The sequence below is a fragment of the Calidris pugnax genome, unplaced genomic scaffold, assembly GCF_001431845.1.
Source record: "Calidris pugnax isolate Ruff unplaced genomic scaffold, ASM143184v1 scaffold70, whole genome shotgun sequence".
NCBI classification, from domain to species: domain Eukaryota; kingdom Metazoa; phylum Chordata; class Aves; order Charadriiformes; family Scolopacidae; genus Calidris; species Calidris pugnax.
The window spans coordinates 10,723,966-10,743,359 of record NW_015090862.1 but is presented as its reverse complement, the minus strand read 5'-3'; the positions used below and the strand labels follow the sequence as shown (position 1 = coordinate 10,743,359).

Genomic DNA, 19,394 nt, shown 5'->3' with positions numbered 1-19,394 from the left:
AAATTTTGAGAGGTTGAAATGTAGTAATCAGACAAATTGACAAAAGCAGACAGTTACAGCACAAAGCTTCACGCAGACTGGGTATGGAGACACTGGGTATTGTGGAGCTCCTCTGTGTTGTACTGCAGGCACTGGGATACTGAAAGGTTTCTGGGGAGCTGCCTGAATGAACACCACCACGGGCAGCTTTCCCAGCGGTGGCTGGGTAGGCAGGCTGGAGACACCACCAGAATGACAGCAATGTTTCGGATACCACTGTGTTGACTCACTGCTGGCAGCTACTGTGCCCCACTTTGCTCAGTAGAGCTAATTTTACTAAGAAAACACTAGGTAGGTGAGAAACAAAGCACTGTAGGAGGCGTGGAGCAAGGGCACGCACCCCCTGAGTTCATTCCATGCAATTGGAATTGGCCAGCTGGGAAGAGTCGGGGAACACTCAGTGTTGGTGCTAGAAAACAATCCAATTGTGTTTGGTAACCCAGCCCTTTGGTATGTGACAGAGAAAAAAGTCAGAGCCTGCAGAATGAGTTGATGAGCCAGGAAATGGACACACAAATCGAATTGTTTCTCAGCGTGCCTGAATCTGAAATCATTACTACTACTCCACTTGGTAAATACATAAATAAGATGACAACTACAGTGATGGCACACAACTCATATTTGAAAAACTGCATGCTTCTTACATGCACATGCTCCAAATATGCTGTGAAGAAATAGGTGAAAAGCTAAATGCTTCAAGCATTCAATAAGTGTGTACACTATATGAACTACACCCTAGAGTGCATTCTTATGCTTATAAAACAAAATGGTTATTTTCAGTGTTTTGGGTAATGAGTTCAGACCTGTGGGGATATCATGGTTTCATAATTACACAGCTTTTAAATCAGTATTCGTTATCCAGATACATGGTTCCCTCAACCATTTCACATGGTACAACAAATAAATTGCTTTAGGCACTCAGTTTACTGAAATTATTGAAGTAGCGTCCTGTTTTTAATAAGTTATTGGGCCCCAAATATTTATTTTTAGGGAAGCGTTCCAGTTTTAAATCTTCCATTTCCAAAATCCAACTTACAGACACAGTAAGTGTAACTTTAAACACACAAATTAAAATACTTCAGGCTGTGCTCTGTTTACACTAGTTATTCCAACATGGAATTAAACCCAGTGCATACTTATAAATATGTTAACAAGTCTCATCCATTTCATTTTTTAAGAAAAGAAAGACCACTAACTCTCATTAGCAGTTCAACACTAAAGGGTGTGTATATTTTTACTGGTGACTGGTGAGCAGGGCTAGGAGTGAAACAAAGTTCAGAGTTGCGGATGGCAGGCCATATAAATATATAAGGTCATATAAATATATGAGGCCACATAAGTGTGCATTTTCTGGATCCGCAGTATCATCCAATCTTGCAGCTGCTGAGGTAACAGACTGTTTGGGAGAGGATTTTTTTTTCTACAAGGTAAAAGTTGCTTAAGGATTAGATCGTACTGGAGCCATTGGACCTCATTATCACCTGGTACAAATCCATCTGCCTCTATGACCTATAATGGTCCTACCACAGCTTCAGCTGAGCGTCAGGTCCTGGTGACCTCAGGGCTAGACTGGTGTTATTTCCTATGTCTCAGAGACCACAGTCAGGAATGTTTCTGACTTAATAGGGCTTATTAAGTAGAAAACAGCTACGATTACTAGTCCCAGGGTAAAAGATTAAGTGTAAAAATCTTCAGCACTGTCATGAGACAGTAAAAGGAAGGAGCTCATCTGAGCCACACAAGCATAATCTTGAGGAGGCACATTCAGAAACACTGCTCCCAAAGGCAAGACCCCCTCACAGTACGTGTGCTCTGCACTGAGTCCCCATCGCTCTCCTACTGCCATCTGCCCATCCCAGGGCCATGCTACATTCCTGCTTTCTACTCACTCCCCCTTCAAAGGCAGCCTGAACCCATGGTCACAGGATGAGGAGATGCCTCCTGCGCGTTCCAGTGAATCCAAAGCCTGCTGCTGCCCTGGCTCCTTCTGCAAAACCCAAACCAAAACGATGGGTATGGACATGTCTCACGCCTTCCCCTGCCCTCCTGCTTCACAGCTGGGAATTGCCAGGCAGATTCGAGCTTCGAAGGGCTCCCTTGTTCCAAATGGTTGTGGAGATGAAGGGAGAGGACACTGATTCTCTTTTATGACTTTGATCTGCACCCACTCAGTGCAACTGCGTTCCTTTTGCAGTCCACTGTCCTGCTTTCTTGGCACTGTGGTGGAAGCTGACAATGTAACTTTAATATCAGACTGTGCTAAGCAATTTGCAAACCAGCTACACTGCCATTCAACTATCCACAATTAATTAAATTCAGATAGATATGCAGCTCAAAATATTTTATTAAACCTTATGCCAAGGACATTCCTGAAAGTCCACAGGGCTTTATTTAAGTGGAGTTTTGAACCTCGGGATTTTGGCATGTTAATCCCAAACACAGGCCAGGAAAAGAAGTTTCATATTATGTATGAATCAGTAATTATTCTATTTCTTATTTTGTTTTGTGAATAATTTTTACAGCAAAGCTTCAAAATGCGTAAAGTAGCTACTTCTTGACAGCACTATGAATTGGGTCAAAACATGTCTATCTCTGTGATCTGTGATCAAAACCAGGCCATTCATGAAGGCTTTAGGTTTTCTCCCACCTCAAAACCAAAACCTCTCCTTTTTTCCTTTCTTTTCAGCACCCTCCTCCCCAAACCTACAAATTAATACCCTTGTTTATAAAGGAAGGAGAGCACAGGTTCAGACATAAGGAACCCGCATTTAGAACTGCCCCTTCTAAATGACTGTATACAATTGAACATATTCTATATCAGTAAGGTATTTCCATCGGTGTTACACAAATGCAATTAGGGCAACTACCATCAGTATCATAACCTGATTGTGCCCAAATTATACAGTTCCTACAGACAATCTTTCTGAAAAGATCTTTGTATAGACAGTAATAAAATATTGGATTTTTTGAAGACTGTCTGTACTGTCATCACTTCCTGCAAAGCTCATGAGACTGGGATTCTCATTTCTACAAGGAAAGACAGAAATTATACCTAAAGTTATCACTGGCACAGAGTTTCAGGTTTTGAATTCCACCACGCTAAGCAAAATGTCTAGAGTAATACAAATGTACAGTGAAAAGACAAGCCAGAACTGGATTCTTATCTTTTCTAATGTCCTTTGTAATTTATACTCAATTTATGGATTTTTTTTTTTTGCAGTTGGGATAGCGTAAAGGATAAAGGAAAAATCAGATCAAATGTAGGTAAGAGGGTAAGAGGTACGTACCACACTAAAGTGTATTCAAAACTACTTCTTGAGATCATAACCTTTATTTCTGACTGGCAGGAAAAAAATTAAAAACAATCCTGTTATTACTGGTCTAGTAATTATGACACTCAGTTTATGCCAGATTTGCGATGTTGTGAAAGTACAGGGAGATGAGTGAATTAACCTATACACAGATTTTTCTTTATAAATAGATCATTCCAAATCAGCAAGAAACTACATAAAGTAACATACTTACTGTTGCAGGCATTCATCTGACAAGACCTTACAAGCAGTGAAGGAGACAGACCGCTACACATTGATCCATTTAATGTGACATATTGGCCCTTTGCTGTTAGGTTTTGGCAGGCAAGTTTCCTCCTCTGGATTCCAACTCCGCAGCTTACTGAGCACTGTGAAAGGAAGGATGCAGTCAAGCTAAACTTGGTGTTCCACACCACACATGCTAATTTTAAACTAGTTTGTCTTTTTTTTTTTTCTTCTGAAAGACAGTGCATATGCTTCATACATATCCTTGTGTTATTCAGACATTAAACTCTCTCCATTTTTCCAGGCAATAAGAATATAAGATAGATAATTTGTTCCAGCAAGCAACTCGGGAAGAAGTAAAATAACATGACAGTATTTCTTAATGTCCAACAATGGGCAGAAAAGAACAATGAGATCTAGTATCTAAGAGAAACACTTCAGCACGTTCCAAACAGTCCGTGTCAAGTCTCTCAACCCTCTCTCCTAGTTCGTATTGCACGAACCTTTAGTCACAGCTTCTAAATTCACTTTTATAAATCTTCTTCAAACAGGGAGTGGTAGCAAGCTCACATTAAATGGGAAAGAAGGACGACATATTCCAGTATAATGCAAAGATTTGCTTTTTGGAAGCCATACTATGAAATAGCTGATAGCTAAACAAGTCTGGTAGAATGCATGCAATATGTTACAGCCTGTCCTTCAGCAACTCAAACACAGCTCAGGAAGGGGGATGCAATCAGTCTGGCTGTAGACAGGGATGCACAGCAACTGTATGCACAGTCTAGTCCAGTTCAGCTACCCTGTGAATTTATTGCTCCAAACATCTTACTTCAGCCAAGCAGAAATCTTTAGAGCTCATGTTCAGTTGAAGGTTTTGGTTCACCCTTGTTAGGGAATGCTTACCTTGGACCATTCTCCTACAACTAGCTGAGGAGGACAATCAACTTTTGCACATGGTTTACTAGTTGGCAATTTAGGTCCCTGGCAGGTGTCATCAGAGTGCTTCAGGAAACTTCCATCTGTCAACAGCTGCTTACAGTACACTTTGCGAGTCTGAATTCCTCCTCCACAAGTACGTGAACACTAAGGGGAAGAAGAGAACATAACATGGACACCTGCATGGACATCTGGGCTCACCCATCACATTGTTATTACACACAAACACTGTAAGCTCCCCCCCGCTAATTACACCCTCTTGAAAAATGACATCTACTTTCAATTAAAAAGCAAGCAGCATGTAGAAAATTCTTCTAAAAATGCTTAACTAATAGATATGATGGGAACTTAAGTAAGTTAAGAAGTCACACCACCTGAGTGCAATTAAGCAGCAGAAATCTTAAAGAAAAACATGCATCTTGCATGTAGATCTGCCTATGGCCCACATCAGTTAATAAACGTGGTAAAACTCGGTCCTTGATACAAAAAAAACCAATGAAGCCATGCCTCCAAAAGTAGGTTATTGCAGATGCAGAGCATAGAAAGAGAGGTGTTGTCTGGACTAACCGGTATCCAGACTTCTGAAATATTAAAAAGGACTTTCCACTTCATCCTGTGACTATCTATTGGCATAGTAGTCAAAAGTGGTATTTTTGACCCTGGATTGTTCTAATGAAATCAATTGAAACACATACCAAAGTTTAGGAGCTACTGTCGGTGTTATTCCAGCTAAAAAATTTCAAGTCCATTTCCACATTTAAGCTATTTCTATAACCTGGTCATACCTGTTGCCATTCCTCAACGTGCCAAACAGGAGGACAATCAATCTGGTTACAAGCTTGTAAAGAATGAGGCTTTTCATCCTTGCACTCTTCAGCAGCGACAGCAGATCCTCCCGGCTGCTGGCAGAACACATCTCTGGTCTGTATCCCAACCCCACACGTAGCCGAGCAGCGTCTCCAGGGGCTGCTTTGCCACCTGTCCCAACAACACAGCCAAAACCCCACATTTTAGTAACTGGCCTCAGACTGGGGAAGGAGCAATCATGCTCTAACAGATCCTAGCAAAAAAAAAAAAAAACAAACAACAAACCGAAGCCCTAGTAATTGATAGACGGCTAAAACATCCCTTTGGTTTGGCTGTAATGCAAAATTATAAACTAGACTTATAAACTTGAAGGTAACAAGGAAAAGCAGACATTATTCACAATAAATTAATAGGAATTTCCAGACAAATTCAACTCCAGCATTTACTTTCAGAATGCTCCTCAGAAAAAACAGCTTGTTGGCAACCTGCTGACATTTACGTTTATATATAAATATGTAAATAGACCTTTCTTACATCTACAAAACTTCCTTTAAATGTGTACATGTTTTCTATAAAACATCCTGTTCCTGTTAACTTCTTCCCTACGCTTTGCAAGAGGAGGTTCCTGCAAACACGTAGAAACAGTATGCAAAGGATCAGGGATGTCAGAGATCAAAAGCGGGTAAATAAGGCAGCACATGTCAAAATTTCACATATGGCCCTTTCAAGTAACCCAATTTGCTAGGTTTTCTTGGATTTGGGCTGGGTTTATTCTTTTCCCATAATCTCTGAATAAACATAAGACGCCATAAGAACTATGTGGGGCTACTAAAGAAGCGTGAAATTAAAATAACTTTAAATAACTTTAAATCATAATTTCACTTTTTTTCATTCAGTAAGGATAGAAAGTAAATATTCTCTGGGTTTTTTTGTGAAATTGCCCTAAAATTTTCCTTGAACCACTGGAAGAGTTAAGGCTATTTTTTCAACTCTGGCAAACATCTACACTGAAGAGATTTATTTCAGAAAATGTTCCCTATTTTATTAGTGAGATGTGAAGAGTGGAAAAGGAGTGAACAAGACCAAAAAAAAATCCCAACCCCACAACCTTGTTAAAGACAGAAGTAGTGAAATTTCATCCCACAGTAAGACCACAGTCCTGCAATCCGAACCCTTTCTGAGAAAGCCAATGTTTATTTAAGTCATATTAACTATTTCTTTGCCACAGTTTGATTTCACTATTGCAGTGTACCTTGGAGGGCAGAGCTTTGTATTGCAAGCACGAGTCATTGGTGGTGGTCTCTTGGAACTGTCACACAGGGTTTCATTGACAGCTTGTTTTGTCTCTACATGCAGACACATTGCAATGGCTTCTTGTGTTCCTGGATTAAAAAGGGAAACATTCATGACACACTGAAGCGGGAAGAGAGTTCTGTGAAGCCTACTCTTAAATAATAATCAGTAAAAAAGCTCCAAAAACAGAACTAGACAGCATAAAAGTAACATCTTAAGTCAAAAGGAACACAAAGATAGTTTATATATTTCATGCTCAAAAGATATTTGTGAATTATATCTAGCACTTTACTGCTGTGATATTTAAAAGGTTTGATTTGACATTCTACCTCTCTGAAAACCAACAGAAAATAGGCTTCTCTGTCCACTATCAGATGCTACACCTGCCTGGTTCTGTAACCATCCCAAGTCGACTACTGGCTTCATTGCCAAAAATCAGGAAAAAAGTGATTCCTTCTCACTTACCTTGACTTTAGGTAGCTAACGATCTGCAAAAATAAGATAATAAAAAAATGCAGAAAACTTGCAAAACTGTAGTCAGGAGAAGGGCGACTAAACATAGAACCTTTCTTACAGGAGCTAAGAGGTGAAATAATTTTGGTGAAGGCAGCAAATCTGACCCAGGCTAGAGCTTTCCTCACTTGTGATCTTTCTTGGCACCTTCTGATCTGCAGCTCTTGCTACTCGGATCTTATTACTGAAGCATGAAAGATTACTAATACTCAAATTTCTATGAGTCAAAATGAAAAGTAATACAAGTTTGCTTTAGAACAAGTCAGCTTAGCAAATACACATCTTGTGAACTACTTTTATTTAAAACCTATGTAATTATCCAATTTTACATATCATATTCTTTCATATGAAAGCCTTGCCCAATTTCAAAGCTCACTCGCATGCACATGAAAGACAAGATGGATTGTGGTGCACTTGGGGGATCCTGTGTATCTGGGATGTTCTAGAGAAGCAAAGCTGAAGAGCATAATCCTGTAGAACAAAAAAGCACTGACATAATAAAATACCTACTTTGTTGCTTCCAGGTAAAAATTACTTTTTAAGAGTCACAATTTAAAAAATTTAAATCCACTTCCTTCCTATATTTCACTTATCTCTAGTGATTCTGTAAGGATACAAACTTGCTTTCAGCAGCAGGTTATATGTCTTTTCCTATGAACAACTTCTAAGGTTTCAAAGGGAGTTGCATTTTTAACTAAAACCCTTCACTAACCACTTCATGGTATCACCTATGACATTGCTTGAAAACATCACCACTACTGTTACACAGACTACTACAACTATTCCCACTTCTGAGTCAACTGCACATGATGACTGGTTTCTTGGCACTGCTGATCATTAGCCATTCTGATTCCAGTGAGCTCAATGAAATATCCTACACTGAAAGTTTCCTCTCCGTGCCAATGGTCCATATTTCTCTCTTTCACAGCACATTCATGAGCACTGTTGTTCCTTTCATAACCGAAGTTCTTCCTTCCATCTACACACAATTCTGATGTGGTCCAACATATCAGCCAACCCAGGCCACAATCCCTCTTTGTGACACTTGAACCAGTCCAACTCTTTCAGACATTTCAGCAGGAGCAGATCAGCAGTGATTTTCACAATAACGTAGAGTCCCGTTTCTTTCAGGCTCTCCGGTGCACCTCTAGATCCCTTCAGGGACTCGTTTTCAGTCCAAAAAGACCTTTTTATATAAATGTTTTGACTACACCTACGAAGTGATAAATTTTTACAGAACAGAAGACCTGACCTTAAATATAATTGACAACCTATTCAGTTCTCTTATATCAAAGCATTGCTAATTACATTAACATAGAACACACGCATTGAGTAAACTGTATTTTACCAGCAGGGCTAAGAAACGTCTAACAGTGAGTGCCATTACTATAATGCAGACATTAACATGTGCAAAAAAAGACAAACCAGTAAATAAACATGGTTTCTAGAGCTCTACTATTTTATTCCAGACTGACAACTAAGGAAATAAAATGTTTTCTGTCCAGTTGATCCCCATGTGTTTGTTTAATGGGAGCACCTTCCCTTTCCCTCTAGGTAGGAAATGCACATCTGAGTGTCTACAGGAGAGAAATAAAGATTTAGAAATTGTGTTCTGGCAGAAATGGAATGACATTACCAGACAAGCAATCAAGCACATATCAAGCATCCACATAACCACCATTTAGGTCAAAATCTACCCTATACCACCAGCCTCCAGTTTCGCTGACCTCACTGTGTTCCTGTGGGAAAATCACACTCAGAGGTGATGCTGCTCTGGAACAGGTTGCGATAAACCATATATTCTTAATATCTCACACAAAGGAAGGGGATGAAATGAGATTCTTCAGACCATCTAAGTCAGCAAAAATCCCATGGGAACTCTTTATCTTGGTGTTATAAAAACTAAATTGGCCAGACAAACGAACAAAAGGCTTGTCATACCAGGTGATGGTTTTTGACTGCAACTTGCCACCTGGAGTTCATTAAACTCCTTCTGCCTTGCAGCATGACCTACCCAGCTTTGATTGTGTTACCAGAAGAAAATGTCGATACGTGGTTTATCTTTCAACTGACTTAACTACAGGGCACAAACTACAGTAGTGAATTCTCCCCACAGGGGCCATAGTGAAAGAAAAATGGCACCCTGTTTTGATGCCTTAAGTACAAAATAGATATTAAAGAATTGTTAAAAACATACCATGCACCCCCTTCCTGTTCCTTGGTTCTCAGTTGAAGGACTCTAATAACTAACTACACGTAATTGATGCAGCATTTGCTTGAACTTAACTGTCAAAATGTCTTGACAATTAATCAGAGTTCTCACCCCAAACTATAATTTTACATTAGTTGGGAACTTCAATTGCTGATAAATTTCTTATTCTATGTCGACTTGAAAATGGAAAAATCTATTATTCAAACAAGCAAAGTTTTATATGTATTACTTTCTTGGCTTATAATATAAACATAGTAGATAATTTAACTAAAACATTATGTATGCAGCAGGGAGCATTAAGTATTTTTACAGTAATCTGATGCACTATTGTAGTAATTATCCTACTATTCAGTGAAATAGAATATTTTCTATTTTAACCCAGCATTCAAACCACATACATTTACATTCTTTTACAAGCTCTTCTGTGCAGTGAAATACACAGTGCATGAAGCTGTGCTAAAAGATCAGAATGCTTGAAAAAAGCCCAAGCTTTTTGTTTCTGCCTTTTTTAGAGTACAAAGAAAATGGGGGTGGAAAGTTGCTGTGCAAATGGTAAGAGGGTGGGAGTATTCTCTGTACCTGGAAGAGGAAGGACAGTCATTTATTTCTATCAGATAGTCTCAGTTCGGTGACTACTTAAAAATATGTACTATCAGCTGAAAATAGCTCAGAAGAAATGCCAAGTCCTACATATGCTTAAGCTTCTCTGTAAATCTATTTAAACTGGCAAATTTATTTATTCTGTAATTTAATGTTCTTCATTCTGTTATTTAGTGTTCTTTATTCTGTTATTTAGTGTTCTTTATTCTGTTATTTATTCTTCTGTAAAAGAGTAAACAGTTAGTGTCTGCAGTTAATGAAATTAGTCATAAGAGTAACCAGTTATCAAATTGCCTACAAGGCTATTGCAAACGCTCTCAACTTTATATGTGAATTGTTTTTCTTAAGACCCCTTAAATTTGGCTAGAATCCATGGATTTTCTAAGAATCTCAGGTTTCTTATAAATAAAATAGTAAACTTTTAGCTGTTATGATCCAGACAAAAGCCAGAAAACACAACTTGACCGCACCCTAAAGTTTCCAAAGCCACAGACTACAGGGGAAACAACAGGAAGCGCATATGTATTTATTGTTTAATCTCATTATTTTTAAGCCAATGTAATGACTTTGGGGGGCCTGAATCATAATTTTTTAAGCATATGGAATATAAATAATAGTAATTACACTGAAGTGCCAAAATCTGCCTCTCGCAATTAAATATGTTTTTAAACAGGGACCCAGAAAATGTTCAGTTATTTTTTAAAATGGAAAACATCCCTTTAAAATATTAGAGTAGTTAAATGATTGACAACACTAAAGAAATACTACAGATTACAAGAAAAGCATTTCTTCTCCTCAGGCATACACTTTATTCTGATAACAACTATCACTTCTCACTGATGATATTATGAAAATTAAACTTATGTTGGGAGCTCTCGCATTAGGGCCAAAGTTCTTCGGACTGAAAAAAAAACAACAAAAACATTCTGGGAAAATGAGGGCAAATCCTGGGATCCCCGAGCACACAGTTGGCTTATTTTCAGTTTAGGATTTCTTCAGTCACTGAAGACAAAATAGATCTTTAGCTTTCAGGATGGTTACAGAGTTTCCTATGGATGTTAAAGGTGATGTCTGCCTCAATTAGCCTGGACTTTTATTTGCACTCATGGAAAGATTGGTGAAAGCAGTATTAATTATGCTAATAGGCAATACACATCCTAGCAGTCCTCAAAAGCAGTTTTACGACACCCAATATGCCATATGACAAGCCACACAGATTTGGTGCAGAAAGCACACGAAGTGACCAAAGCCTCATGTTACTAATGCTCTAGAACCCGTTAAATACAGTGAACTGGAAAGTAAAGATAATGTTTGATAATGCCTTGCAGATCACTCCATCTCTGTAATTCAAATACCCCAAAACCAATGCTTCCATATGCGTTTTTACTTCTGCTTTGGAGAGGCACCAGCGGGGAGTCTGAATTCAAAGTCATCAGTTACATCTATGACGATTTCAGAAAAGGTGCAAGTGACAAGCACTGAAACACAGACTCAGTCCTTGCTCAAACAGTGGCTATAAAGCTCCCAGCAGACTTAGACCCTGCAGACTTTTCCCTCATTCAGAGAGAGTCAAGCACTAAGAAATGGGGGTAGGGAGTTCTGAGGATACAGAAATCCACAGGAATTTATTTTAATAGCCACTGCTAGATACATACATACATACATACTAGAGAAAAAGCACCTAATATAATTTACATTACAGTGGGATATTCCAAACTCAGACAACATTTATTTCTTGTAACGAAAGAGTTCATCTAATTGAAATGAGATTTGAACATAAAACTTAGCAGAAACGGATCAGCTCCTTTGAACTACACAATGGAAAAATAGTAGACAGTGAGATCATTAGTTAGTACATTGCAATAAGTTGGAAACAGAAGAGATGTCTGGTTCCCTTAAAACTATTTATCGGCAGGTAATTTTGGGTCTGTTTGAAAACCTTTGCCAAGGCAGCAAGGAGACCAGAACTGATAGAGGGAAAAAATCACTGCTACCTAACTAGCATAACAGTGCAGGGACTTCTGAAGCTGTTCATTGATAAAATATCCTGACAATTTCCCACATTTCCCAGGAGCATCACATAAGAAAAATGTCTAGACATAGCACCAGTGATACCACAGAAGTCTCAAGAACACAACCAGATATTTTCTTTCAAATTTCTTTAAATGGATCATTTGTATTGTGTATCAAATAAATGGTTAGATTCCTGTGAACACTTATTGGACAATTCTGGGTCAAGCAACCTCACAAAATCATGAAAGTGCCAGAAGCCAGCAACAGAATTCACACTCAGCTCCCTCAGGAGCAAAATTAGGCTGAGCATGGGATTGTGCTCATCAGTCATTTTGAAGTTTCTTCGCGCCGGCAAAGGAAACTACAGACTTCAGTAAAAGCTCCTTAAATTACTGTCAGCTTGCACTCCAAGTACAAGTTTCAATGTGAACGTTTCTGCATGGACACTCAGATGTGAAAAGGCAGGGAATACAAACATGCACATATGCAATAGCAGGCAAAGCCTAGAGATCATTTCAGCCTAGATGTCTGCTGATGTCATCAAAATTCAGAAACTTTGGAGTTTTAGAACACCTCTGACAGATACTGGCTACAAAGCAGTATAAAGTGGATTTAAGATGGCAATGGAGTGACTGTATATAACAAAAATCAGCTGAGATAGGAAAAAGAGATCTACAAATTTAATAGTAATGAAAGCCTTGTTTCTAGTTTAGAGAAAATTTTCCTTATTTCTAAAAACAATTCCCTCATTAAAATGAAGAAACAGACACTCTCAGTCACAATAGCTGTCATTACCGTGTCACTTTTGTATGTACATACTTGGACTGTAGCTTCTTCTACCTTGCCAGTCAAAACACCCACTGAAGGTAGTGGAGGGAATGGGATGCATCAGCTTTTGTGCTGCTATTCCTATGGATCAACGCCCCCAGTAAACAGCAGCAGTAAATGATAAAGGAGGCACTTATCAGTCACTTACCATCCTGCCAATAGCATGCCAAGGCAACCACACCAACTTCTGTCTTCAAGGTTTGAACTGGTGAACAGTACAAAGGAGGCTACTCTCTGTCAGCTCTAGAGGGGCTCTCTGCTTCCAATTGTTTCTGTCCTCTCCTTTTCTACATTTTTTCTATTTCTTCTATGGGTACAACTGTCTGTTTCCCACTGATGTCATCAGTCCTGTCATATATAGGTGTGGTCACAATCCCACTGCCTCCACTTAACACTTCATAACTCACTTGTGTTCGCTCCCAAAGTACAGTATGTAGTAGCAACACCAGCAACCTTGTCTAGTAACATGTATTTAAGACGACAGAGAGATTCGATTACATCCAAAGAGGAATGTGCCTAACAACTTGCAGACAGATGTATGGCACAAAGTTCCTACAGAGTGATATACTGTACCAAGACCTAAACAAACCCCTGTTTGATCTCCACAGTGGTCAGACTGAAAGCAAGTCTCCCTAATTACAACTTGCAGAAAATGGCGTTTTTGGAAAATAAGGAAAAATTAACATGAGAATTTTAACTCTGAAACCATACACTTTCATTCGTAGGAAAAGAAAGGTCATTATCAAACATTTGCCTGACAGCTGAGACTCCTGCAGCAACAAAACTGAAGCAAGTTGCCATATCAACAACTTCTTGCACCTTCCTCAACCAAATAAAGTTGGTATTTGAACACAGGATATAAATGAAACAAAATAGTTTGAAACACCCTATGGATAACCTAGAAAAAAGTTAAAACTTGAACCTGCAGGTTTTCCAACAGATAAACATGGCTAATTTAGGGTAACACTAACAGAAGACTCAACAATGTCAACCAATGCCAAATTCTTACAACTCAGGATAAATAAATAAATACATAAATAAAGGTACCTCCAAGACATGTGGCTGAACAAGGAGTAAAACCTATGTATTCCCAGTCATAAATGACACTGCTGTCTTCAGCATGTGAATATTCTGGTGTGTAGGAGACAGGTTCACTGTCACAGGATGCCTGGTAACAGACTCGTTCTGTTGGTGGCTTCACATCTTCACACTCCTCCTCAGGCAGTTCAACCTCAGTCTGAGTAAAGGAGAGAAGAATTCGGCACTTCACATCTCGCACCTGTATGCCACTGCCACACGTGGCACTGCACGGAGACCAGGGCTCAGGGATAAACCTGCAAATAATCACAGCGCAGTAGAAACACTGTCATTTTATTCAATATAATTGTGTCTGCGTGTGCAGAATTAAAACACAGCTAAAGTGCATAAATGTGTGTTTATACTCAAAGCAGACAATACATAATACTATTTGATGCTTAAACAGAATGCATAATCAAGTGTGTTAAGTCTTTCACTTGGCTCCCATCCCAGATCATTTCTCAAAATTCAGAAAAGAAAAGATGTAGGAAAAGAGGAGAAAGAATCATGAGGAACAGGGAAAGCTGTATCCTTTTTGAGGGGAAAAAGGACATCTCCTAAATCTTTTCGCAGACTTATTCAGCGGAAAAAAAGCAGAAACTCTGTAAAGACATCTCTATACAATGTAAATTAGCTCCTCAGGTATGCAGACCGAGGCATATGCTAAAAGCATATTTGCAGTTTGCTTAAATCTGAGAAAGGCCATCACCTTATGTCATACTAATAATCAGCAACCAGGTAGAAGAAAAGCACTTTTCAAATCTAGCTATCTCAAATGCACACCACCTCAGGCTTCTGTTCAGATTTAATCTTTTAAGAGGCCTCTCATCTTCAATAAGGAGGTCTAACCAGCTCAGTCTAATCCATCATTTTTACTAGAAAGCATTTATGCTCCTGATGAACTATAGTAAAATCTTATTTTACACATCATGAATTTACTGAAGGAGATTTTAGTCCATAATATTCTCTGACTTCGAGGGTCACATTAATATCTGATAGTAATTTTCAAGATGGCACTAGAGCCAAGGGGATGAATTTCATTAATAAAGTCATCCTGAATGGCTCTGGGGTACAATTTATAAGAAATCAAATACAGAGTTTCATAGGACATTTATTCAAAAGGTTGCTTTTTCTCTTTGTCCAAATGCAGCTGATGATGAAAACACAAATGGGCAACCTGGTCTAGTTGGGGGTGTCCCTGCTGACTGCGGGGAGGTCGGACTAGATGACCTTTGGAGGTCCCTTCCAGCCTGGGCAATTCTATGATTCTATGATATAGGAGGATATATTTGACCAATGCTAAACACGTAGTTGGAAGAAAAAATCCAAATTAGGATTCAAAGATTTTCTCCTTATCTTTGATTAAGAATTATCCTTCTCTTTCCTGCAGGAAAGCTGCCCTTACAAATACAAGAACAGTCGTGTAAGACAAAAATCAGTATTTATGCTCTGCATACACAGTAAGCGTAGAAAAATGTCAACACAGTGTGGTTGATTCTGTGGACAGTTTATCATCTTGAGCCAATAACTTCTTGCCAGTATATACAGAGGAAGAATCAAATAGAAGAAAGGAGAACAGATGAGTGGATACTTTAACTCAGTCCTCGGGGTAGTCACTCAAGCTGTGCTTGGGATAGACCCCAAGACAGACTGTCTCCTGTTGAAAAGACTATTCCCATTTCCAGTGAAGGTTACAAGGTAACTGGTTATTGTTTAAGGAGATGTTGATGAAATACCTTTACAACTCTACTATAAAGACAAAGATGTCAAAGCCCTTCACTTCAAAGTTTCCTTGAACAGAGCCTCAAAATTTTAGTTTGAGCTCACTGGTCCTCGACAGCCTTCAGTAAAGGGTGCAGTATCCCCGGCTCCTCCTGAAACCAAGTTCTCATCCCTTCATGAGTCTGACTACCTTTGAAGTAGATGACTAGATTGATTTTTATTGGAAGAGTACTATCAAAACAGTGGATGGTTGTATCCTATAGTGATAAAATCTGAGTAAATGCCACACTGGTGCAACGCAGCAGCCCATTGAGTCCAATGGCACAGCTGGCAGGGGTCAGTGTCCAGATGCTTTTGATAAATTCTAACTGAACATCTGAGGGAAAAGCTGCAAAGGAAGGCTTTCTCTTACCCCAGCAGATAAAATCAGCTTAACCCTGAAACGTCAGATTTCACAGTCTTTTCAAAGACAGTCCACAAACTCACTATGGTAGCCATGCCAAAATCACCCTCATCCAGCAAAACACTTAAGCGTGTGCCTAACTTTCAGCATACTGGCAATCCTTTGAAGGCAATAGGACTATGATGTGTTCAGAGTTAAACTTGTGTTTAAGTGCTTTATTGGACCAAGGCCATTGTGCATAGGCTTAACAAAATTATGTCTTTTCCTCTCCTTCTGTGTAAAAAAAAAAAAAAAAAGCCTAAGTCCGTTTGTAGTTATGTAGCTAATTGGAAAAATAAAACCGAAGGGACATTTATAGTTGAAGAGAGTTGGTTGGTCTTGTGACCACACCTAACAGTCTGAAAGCAGATAACTTTTTTTGGTAAAAGCACACCAGAAATGAGTGTTAGTTTTGTATACTGTTAGTTGAGTGCATTAAAACATTCCAAAAATAATGTATGATGCATTCTTTTGAAATCCTGTATAAATGAAAGGAAATTTTGAACCACAGAAATCCTTTCATTCAACAACCAATTGATTTATAAAGAAACTTAGAAAATTCTAAGCATTTTTTCTTTGACTTATAGCAAGCCTATATTATAATTGAGGTTTTCCTGTTGAACATTAGTGTCTGGTATTTTTCAGTGAAGTGCAAGATTAAAAAAAAAACAAAACAACTCAAAATACTTTTTTTTCTACCTTGGCGTTTGCTAAACTAGTCTTATGACTATTTAGCTATTAACATCCTAAATTACAGAATTTTTCAAAGGATAGCCATGTTAAAGTCACACTTTAAGTATCTTCATCTGAAGCCAATGGAGACTGCTAATATAAAATTAGAGCAAGGAACTGACTGGGCAGTGACAGAGCTGCAGAGGTTGGCATACTAGCTGAATTTTAAGCTCAGGCAGATGATTTTTTTATTTTTAACATATGCACAACCAAAGCCCGTGACAGACTATTAAACCAAACTCCATCAACCTCAGAGTGACTCAGTGGCATTCACAGCACACACATAACAATGCTTTGGACACAATACTTCCCTCTGCCTTTGGTGGACACACAGTCAGAGTGATCTCAGGTCAGGATTAAGAAGCATCAAAGCACTTGTTCTATGAAGCTTTGCAGATCATCAAGAATTTATAATGGAATGGATAGGATGGTGGTAACTGAATATTTTCTGAGGTCTTTAACTAAATTTGTAGATGAGACTCCTCTCTTATTAAAAAAAAAAAATGGAAAAATGCAAACAGGCACAACTGTTCACAATCAGCCTTTTTATACAGTCATTCTTCCCAATGCAATGTAGAAATCAAATGCTCCTATAATCATCTGCACAGGTACAAATGATGCACGCACTGCAGAGGCAGTGGAGAGTATCCATGCTGTTATCAGTCTAACCCTAATGGAAAGGCTCATTTACTTGGCACACTCTGAAAAAGCTGGTGCAGGATGACCCAGAAAATGAAGCAGTGACCAAAACTACTGATGATAAAACTGCAACAGGACAGCCCAACCCAACCAAGTTGAATCTGAACTGAAAACTTAACTCAGCGCAGGCTTCTCCAGGTTTCTAAAGACTTGGAAAACATGGTGTCTCAATATATATTTTTTTTATTTTCCTCATGCCTGCAGTTCTTGCTTTCAGTTAAGACAGGAAATGCCTAAATCCTGAAAAAAAAGGCTGCTCTTGTGATATTTCCAGTCCAACCCTACTGCGCCAAGGGGCCTGGATAAAAGTTTGCAGAAGCATCTAGAATGTTGGCTGCTTACTGGGGCAGAACTTCCACAATGCTGACACCCTACCCCTGCCTGAAGCACCACCCTTGCCTGCTCTAAGCAGAGTTGCACTGCCAGGTTTTATCAACCTCAAGTGTAAAGTGCTAGACAAAATCACCAGCCCATTTTCAGAGAAGCAGCTGCGAAAAATGTGTAATTGTCTAAGAGCAAAGTCACAATGGGAACATTTCTTTGAAAATGAATGAAACGTGAAGAACAGCAATCTTTACGAGAGACACCGTATTTCACATTTGGCGGGTGCAACTCCAGAAACCTAGTGATTACTTTTTAGCTCAGGTTGCTGAAAAAATATATCAGCTTTTGAAAGCATTTTAGTTTTGTCTTAAGCCATGAGAGGCAAAGGCAGCTGAGGTGTCTATTTCTTTAACTTACGATTATTAATAAAAAGGATGCAAAACCTTGCTGGAGCTTCTCTGCGAATCCCACTGTAACTAAGAAAGCTCAAGGGAAGAACGTTTAAAATAATGATTGGTATCAACTGTCATCACATTCCACAACTAAAAACTAAAAAGGTCAGACCTACATTTTTCTTGGCCTCACTTTAAGGGCAGTCATTTTTTATTTTGCTAATAATAAAAAAAAGAAGCTTTTGAACGTTCCCCCTCTATGTAAATTCAGGACACCAGCCGTGGTAGACCACAGCGGCAGAAGTATTTATCTTCCACAAGCTACTTTTGGCATATCCATCATTTGTGGGTTCTAAAATGCAGCTGCATTTATTCTCTTATTCATTATCAACTAAAATATCACACGAAAGCATAGAAAGGCAGTTGTAATAAAAGGATGGACTAGAAGTTAAGGCTTCATATTGTGGTTTAAGTTTGGATGACAAGAGAATAACTAAAATTAAAAGTGATGGCATTTTACCAAGGAAATCATAAGCCTCCTGCTAGGCAGAGGTAGGCTATGAGTTATCACTGTGCCATGGGTAAATTACAGAAAACAAAGTTAAACTGATCCAAACCAGAAGAAAATCTTGTTATAATTTACTCTGGGAGAAGTAACAATGTATTGTTAGGGTTTCTTTTTAAATCCTAAACTCTGACCAAATAAATCTCACTCCAGCTAAAAGCCAGAAGCAGTTGGGACATGAGATTTAAAGCATCTAGTGAGAAATTGCTCTCTTTGCAAACCACTGTCCACATGACCAACAGGCAATCTGCAAAAAGGGATGGAGGCAGGGATCAGCTATTTCTCATTTCTCCTTACCTGTCAGCTTCCTTAGAATAATAAAGTAAGAGCAGGCGGCAGCAGAAGACAGGTAAAAAGAAGCTAAAGGGGAATGTGGCTGCAGCATTACAGCTGGGTTCCAGGAGAGCCCAGAGTACCCAGACTAGGAAAGCACAGCACCCCAGCAAAACCTCTGTAAAGGGAGGGATGGCAGAGAAGAGTCGTCAGCAGGAAGTGGCTGGAGAAATCTTTTGGACTTAGGTAAGATGCTTCTGGGAAATGTGAAGGAAAGTCTCAGGAAAGGATTAGGATCATGAAAGAAAGAAGAAGAAAATCTAGGTGTCCAGAGTAAGCGAAGAAAAAAAAAAAAAAAAAAAAAGGAAATACCAGGAAATCAAAAAACTGT

General features: G+C 38.9%; 1 protein-coding gene across 8 annotated transcripts in view; it reads right to left on the bottom strand.

The window, feature by feature from the left end:
• ADAMTSL3 (ADAMTS like 3) overlaps positions 1 to 19,394 on the bottom strand; it is a 188,699-nt gene that overhangs the window by 29,497 nt on the left and 139,808 nt on the right. For all 8 annotated transcript variants that reach the window (XR_001412367.1, XM_014944716.1, XM_014944717.1 and 5 more), the window contains exons 16-20: positions 13,825 to 14,111; positions 6,571 to 6,700; positions 5,297 to 5,489; positions 4,479 to 4,658; positions 3,565 to 3,718 (exon numbers count right to left, since the gene is read on the bottom strand). Coding sequence is in view for 7 of the 8 variants with exons in the window: in XM_014944716.1 (XP_014800202.1) it covers positions 3,565 to 3,718; positions 4,479 to 4,658; positions 5,297 to 5,489; positions 6,571 to 6,700; positions 13,825 to 14,111 (944 nt within the window). In the remaining variant the exon portion in view is untranslated. The remainder of the gene's footprint in view (positions 1 to 3,564; positions 3,719 to 4,478; positions 4,659 to 5,296; positions 5,490 to 6,570; positions 6,701 to 13,824; positions 14,112 to 19,394) is intronic.